This window comes from Clupea harengus, chromosome 10 (assembly GCF_900700415.2).
Source record: "Clupea harengus chromosome 10, Ch_v2.0.2, whole genome shotgun sequence".
In the NCBI taxonomy this organism is placed as follows: Eukaryota; Metazoa; Chordata; class Actinopteri; order Clupeiformes; family Clupeidae; genus Clupea; species Clupea harengus.
The window spans coordinates 5741825-5749250 of NC_045161.1; the positions used below are offsets into that span (position 1 = coordinate 5741825).

Genomic DNA, 7426 nt, shown 5'->3' on the forward strand with positions numbered 1-7426 from the left:
GCCGACCTGTCACTGGTTAGTGAAAGCTCCCTCAGTAGCGAAATGCAAGGGGCTGGACTGACCCAAACAAATCAAATACTGTTTTGCTCCTGATCCACCAATCAAAACGGAGTATTATCATTTCAACGCGAGTAGCACCTCCGCTTCCGAGTATAAAAACAAAACGCAGGCATGGAGGTAAGCGCTCACCCTGAGACGACACTTTGCAGAGTTTGTGCAATTTCTCTTGTTTCCTCTATCATTCAGATATTCATTGCTTTATAAACAGTATTTTTAAAGACTCACTCCTTCCTTAGTAATACCTTACTGCACTTGCAGTAGGTCTATTCGTAGCCTATTCTAAGGAGTAATTTGCTCCACAATCTTTTAGAAAAGCTCGTAGCCCCGAGAGCTAGCCTAGCTAGCTACCTTTTCCAACTACAGCTAGCCCTTTTCTCCTTAACACCTAGCCTACCTTTACATTTTTTGATCATCCACCGCAACAAATAAAACACCAGCACTTGAATACTATTTTGTGCTGTCCCTGTTTACATTGTGTACAGTTCGTTTGGTTAGGAATCATTGCCTAGCACAGCCTTATCCATTGTTCGTGTGCAAGTCGTTCACAACCACACATACAAGAACACGACGTTGAAATTAGAACTTTATTAACTTCATACGCTGTATCAGCAAACAAACACAACATGGACAAGTTTCTGATTCGTAAAAGTCAGAAAGAGAAGCCTGTGGACTTCTTTAAACATAAACGTGATGGCCTCCAGCAACAACGAACCACCATGTCCAAGCATAGCACTATCTCCAAGCAGTGTCTGGAGCATCTTATGTAGTTGCTCATGGAATTGCTAAGCTTGGCAAACCCCATACAATTGCCGAAACACTGATTTTGCCGGCCACGCAACACGTTTAGAATAATGATAGGTATTGTGCTGAGTTTAGCTCCTATGTCAAATTACACTGTATCACGCCGAATATCAGAAATCAGTTTGGGTCCTATTTCAAAGAGGACTACCGTTCATTCGCCTGAGTTCGGGATCCATTTCTCTGCTCAGCAGATGAGCTGTCACTAGACATGAAAGAGCAGCTGAAGAGTGACAGTAGACTTAAGCATCTCCCCTCTTTCGTCATTCTTTTTTTTGTAAAGATCACAAGAGGCCCATAATAATAACAGTATCCTAATGATAGCAATAATACCACTTATTATTATTATGATAATAATAATAATACAATAATAATAATTGGTCGATAATCATTAATTATAATAATACCTACTATTACTGATAATAATAATAACAATAATAAAAATAAATAGTTATAATAATTGTCTGTATGGGCCTAACAATAACAATAGCCTAACCTTGACATGTCAGGCCTATCAATAACAATACACTATCTATCTATCTATCTATATATGGTGGTGTAGTTGAGGGCGGTGGCGGCGGGCCGCGGGTGGATGGGGGGGCCCCAACTACCCCTAACCAGCTTTGGGGGGGCCCAGCTTGCAAAAGTTTGAGAACCCCTGTCTTAGGCTACAGAGTCTGTGATATTTTTAACGCAGCTTAAGAAAAAATCCAAAAAAGAGGAAAAAGGCAAAAAGTAAAAAATCTTCGGCAAAATCAACGGCAAAATCAATGCTAATCAACCGAAACGAGTCTTCAGCCACACAGGGCAATCAATGCATGCAACAAATCAGACAGCTTTAATTAATGTTACACAGCTAACAATACCTTAGTTACATTGTACTCCAAACACGCAAACTTTTCCAACCAGCTTTTACAAAAACTCCTTTGTTGGACTCCAAACATGCAAGGTGGATATTTCTGGAGTTTTGGTCTTCTTGGACCATCCTGAGCGTTCATGCTAATGTCACTGATGCTAGCACCATGGTTAGCACCCTCAGTAGTGGTGGAGGGTTGACCTCCTTGACCACAAGATTTACATTTTATCCGTGGGTATTCATGAAAAATGTTATAAACCAAATAAAAACTCACTATTTCACATCAGTTTTACTACCAAGTGACACATACAGGATCCAGTCTTGCTTCATTTCAACCAATAATTTGCCAAATTATTAGCAAATTACTCAACTATATCAATCGTATAAAATGCTGCTGTAATATGTAAGGTGTGATGAAAGACATAATGCAGATCTCATGTAGCTGTATAAAGTGAGAGTACTGAAGTAGTTGAGGCACGATGACACAATTAAAAATAGAGTTGTAGTTCCTTGCAAAAAAAGCCTCAAATCTGATTAAATTCGTTGCAACATGATGACTTGCCAATACCTTTTTGGAAGGATGTCATGTGAGTAATTTAACTGTCGGCCTGTGATAGCCTCTAGAAATATTCATCCTGATTCATATAACATGAAATTTCTGTTGGAGCTGTATGAGTTTGTGCCATTAAGGTGTCGGCTAGCTGTACTTCTTTAGTGGGAGTTTTTGGCATCATCCACTGGCAACACATGATTGATGGCTGACACCTGTCTATAAACTTAGATACACACGGTAATACACACTTATTAACTCAACAGAACACGTCATAAACGTGTGTCCAAATTTCTAAGAAATTGCATTGAATTTAAGCTGTTCATTCTAGCAAGTCTATCCTCACCTCCTCCATCACCATCTGGTACGCTGCTGCCACTGCCAATGACAAAGGCAGACTGCAGCATATTATTCGTTCTGCTGAGAAGGTGATTGGCTGCAATCTGCCATCTCTACAGGAACTGTACGCCTCCAGGACCCTGAGGTATGCAGGTAAGATTGTGGCCGACCCCTCCCACCCTGGACACAAACTCTTTGAGGTACTTACCTATGGCAGGAGGCTGTGGTCCATCAGGACCAAAACAATTCTGATTCTGATTCTGAAGAGATATTGTGGCTTCATCTCAATGTGGTGCATTTAAGTCTATTTCCCATAAGTCAACATTTTCTCAGTGTATTTTAAGGACAGCTTCCACAACACACCACATAGTAAGATAGGCAATATAGAAGTATTATACCAGCTCATACTCGGAATTGTATGTTTAGGCCTGGTCTCTCTCTGCTGCTCATTAAACACACTAGTGTGAAATTATGAACTTAAACTATTAAATCATATAAGATTGATAAAATTGAACTAAATGAAAAATTTTAATTAATTCATATATTTATGATTTCAAGGGTGTTATTCATATGCATTTGCAATATTTGCACAAATAGGGGTTATTATGCCTTCACAGAGAAAGCCAGTGAATAACGCCATGTCTTATCTGTTCAAACAGAAAGCCAGCTGGCCTCGCCCTTACTGGCCAACTAAAAGCACTGAGACTAAGCCTATAGCAAGTCAAAGATAAGGCAGGTCAGCTACGTGGTTGTGTTTTCCAACGAGTGCTGATGTTCATAGCTTCCTGCAAGACACATCAAAGGGGTACGTCTGGTTCTGTCTCTGTTGACCTTGTATAACTGTTTTCACAATAATAAGTTTGGATATTCATGACTGACATTTCTCCAGAATAATGCTGATATTGAGCAATCTGGCCTGTTTTTCTATTACTGTTAGACTTGACTAGACTTTCTACTACTCATGTAAATAAAGTTAATCCGTTAATTTGTGGTCCAATGTTTGGACAGTATGGAAGTCATACTATTAACTACCAACAACTCAGAAAAGCACAATAAAGAAGGATAAAATACCTCAAGTAGCCTGTATATTTTGCTTTGTTGTGTGTGCTTAGCAGAAATGCAACCTCTATTTCCTCTTATTTTGGTTGTTAAAAAAGCTATCATCATAATTGACTTGCAGATGCCAATGAACACCCACAAAAAGACAATGTTCATGTTAAAACTGAGTAGATCATGTTAAAGTAAGTAATCCGTAAAAAAAAGAAACATGAAAAACAATTATAATGAAGCCTCTTATTCTCTCTTATTTTAGGACAAATGTTCCGATTATACATTTGCATATGGCTTTTGGTGCCTTTGCTAATGGGCTGCGCTGGTGGACCTTGTGAGCCGGGAGATGACTGTAAAAACAGGGATGTCTATGATAAAACAGCAAAGTCTGTTCCTGTCACATTGAAAGCTGGAACCAAAGAGGTCTTTTTTGTGGGCAGTCAAATCAGCACAATTCCCAAAGGAGCGTTTGCCACCAATCCTCAGCTTGAGAAGATCGAGTTCCTTGGTACCATAACAGATTCCATTGAGACTGGAGCATTTGAGGGATTAAATAACATTAAGATCATTGAGATATCTAGTACACCGCTGGAGTCAGTTACCGTTGGAGTCTTTCAGGATTTGAGCAGCCTTGAAACTCTGGTCCTAAAAAACAACAAAATCCAGAATTTAGAGAAGGGTTTATTTGATGGTCTTGAGAAACTCAGAGAACTACAGCTGCACATTAATGAGATTGTCTCCATTGAGGAAGGGACATTTGATCAGCTAGAAAATCTTCAGACTCTTCATCTGGCAAAGAATAATCTTAGCTCCATTTCATCATCTCTCCTTTCAAAATTGAAGAAGCTCAAAACAATCAGATTGTATGAAAATGAATTAACATCCCTACCTGATGGATTATTTGACAATCTACAAGGTCTTACAGAGATTGCTTTATATAACAACAAAATATCATATATACAGCCACAATTAATTCAGAATAAAGACAAATTAGAAAAGTTACTTCTAAACAACAACCTCTTAACAGAGCTGCCACCGCAGATGTTTGTCAACTTTCCATTACTTAAATCATTAACACTGCAGAGTAATCTATTAACACATCTCCCCCCAAACGTATTTGGAGAAAAGCCTAAACTTACAGAATTAAGCTTGAAGACCAACAAACTCACCTCACTTCCTCCAGGAGGCTTGAAAGGCCTTTCAAAGCTGCGTAAATTGGATCTGTCTGAGAATCAGTTTGAAACTGTGGCAGGGGAGTTTTTTGATGGTCTGGAGAAGGTCACAGACCTTAATCTTCAGAAAAATGTTATTAAATCCCTTACATCAGACAATTTTGAGAAACTTAAATCTCTAACAACCCTAAGGCTTTCTAAAAATGAACTGAAATGGCTTCCAGATGATGTTTTCAGTTCTTTACCAAAATTGAGTAAATTATACCTGGATGGCAATCCTTGGTATTGTGACTGTAACCTAATACCCTTATACAACTGGATGAAATCACATGAAAAGATCTTAAAATCTCCACCACTATGTGCCTCACCTGAGTCTTTGAAAGACAGAGAGATCATCAGTCTAGAAGAGAGTGACTTCATATGCCCCACTACGCTGCCAACCACAACAACCTTACATACCACTACCACACCTGTGCCTACAACAGCCTTACAAACCACTACTACACCTGTGCCAACCACTACCACACCTGTGCCCACAACAACCTTACAAACCACTACCACACCTGTGCCTACAACAACCTTACAAACCACTACCACACCTGTGCCTACAACAACCTTACAAACCACTACTACACCTGTGCCAACCACTACCACACCTGTGTCAACAACAGCCTTACAAACCACTACCACACCTGTACCTACAACAACCTTACAAACCACTACCACACCTGTGCCAACCACTACCACACCTGTGCCTACTACAACACAGACTACAACACTGCCAACCACAAAAGCTACAACTACATTACCAGTAACTACGACAGAACTGCCAACAACAACATTACCTACAACTACACTAGCTACAACACTGTTGATGACAACTCTACCAACAACTGCAGAAACAACCACAACAGCAAGAACCACAACAACAGAGGCTACCACCTCACTAATTACAACAACTCTGCCAACCACTACATTGGCACCTACAACACCAACAACCACAGCACTACCAACTACTACTACGGCTGCTACCACAACCGAAATGACTACCACTCTGATAACCACTACACCACCCTCAACAACATGTGAACTCACTACAACAGCTCTGACCACTGATCTGACCACAACCTTACCAACAACAATCAGCGCTACAACTACCCTTCAAACAACCCCCAAGACCACACCTACTACCACATCCCTTCAAACAACCTCTCAGATGGAAACCACTCGGTCACCAACCACCCCAACCCATTTCACCTGTGTCAGCACCCATTATCCTGAACAGGTACTCTCCTCTTCTCACAGCCCTCCACCGGGTGGCAGCCCCACTGGACATTGTAAGGATCAGTTGATTTTTTACTCTGCCATTCTGGCAGTGGAGGTTGTTTGTACTTTAGTACTTGTCAAGCTCACCTACTCCCTGTATTGTTCCTTTCAGCAAGGGCAGCGACTGTACAACAGGGTAAAACTAACCCGCTTCGCTTACAGCAAAGAAGTCATCCTAAGGCCAGTACAAGAAGTTGAGACTGTTGCTCTGTGAGGCACCTCTATTCCAGTCCTCACTATTATTGAAAGACCTATAGGACACTCATTTCAAAATATTTTGCACCATTCTGGGGTTGCTATTCATAAGCTTTACATTAAGCATTACATGAAGTTATGTACAGTTGTATTCATTCAAGAGAAGGTAAATTATGCTGATGGACTGTTATGCTATGCATTGTGTGATATGGCATGTATTACCCTTGCACAACTGGACCGTTTCACTTCTGATATAGGGGTGAGGAATAGTCACTCAACCTGGCTCACAATGTAGTTTTGTAGTTTACTTGCTGTGGGAAGACGCTTTCATATTCTGCATGAGGTGCTGTATTCTTGACAAGAAAATGATTGCTGCAGGCCTTAAGCAACACAAATACAGTGTTTGGATCATTCAAATCTTTTAAAACTTGAACCATGGATTTTGGAATACAGATTCCTCTTAATATTAATAATAATAATAATAATAATAAAACTTTATTGATATAGCACCTTTCATGCAAAAGAATGCAGCTCAAAGTGCTTTACAGCAAATACATAATATGCACAAAGAAATTACATGCACATAAAAATAGACATCAAAGAAACATAACTCAGATATAGTGCAAACATTTTTTTATTATAATTATAATCATAAGAAGTGCAGTGAATATTTTATTCAGGCAAATCGGACTATTGTTATAAAGGACACAGTTGCTATTGCTATTGTTTTCGCATTCAATCTGTTTTTACAAGTTTCCCCTGTTTTCCCCAAGTTTCATCCTCTTTCCCCATGTTATATTGTTTAATGTGTAGACATGGGTTAAATTGATCTAAGACATCCCCCAGATACAGAATCTACTTCCTTTTCAGAAACTAATCAGTTCCACATTTGTTTTTATACCTGATATGACTGCTTCATTATATAGCTTCTGTGTCTCATCAAGGAGGTGTTTTTATGTACTAAACCAATGTCCTTCTCTCCCTCTCTAAGAAAGAGATTTTACCAGCTGTATTTTTAATTTTTTAATCTGGGTGATCCTAATTGAATTGATTAAAATATTGCAATCTATTGGTAGATTG

The 7426-nt window shown here is 39.4% G+C and overlaps 1 protein-coding gene across 1 annotated transcript; it reads left to right on the plus strand.

Annotated features, from left to right (window-relative positions):
• Nucleotides 1–3965: 3965 nt before the first annotated feature.
• LOC116222080 (carboxypeptidase N subunit 2) lies at nucleotides 3966–6894 on the plus strand. The gene is made up of 2 exons (XM_031574820.2): nucleotides 3966–6110; nucleotides 6264–6894. Exons 1-2 carry the CDS (start codon nucleotides 3966–3968, stop codon nucleotides 6363–6365), a joined length of 2247 nt encoding a protein of 748 aa, XP_031430680.1. The 3' UTR covers nucleotides 6366–6894.
• Nucleotides 6895–7426: the final 532 nt, after the last annotated feature.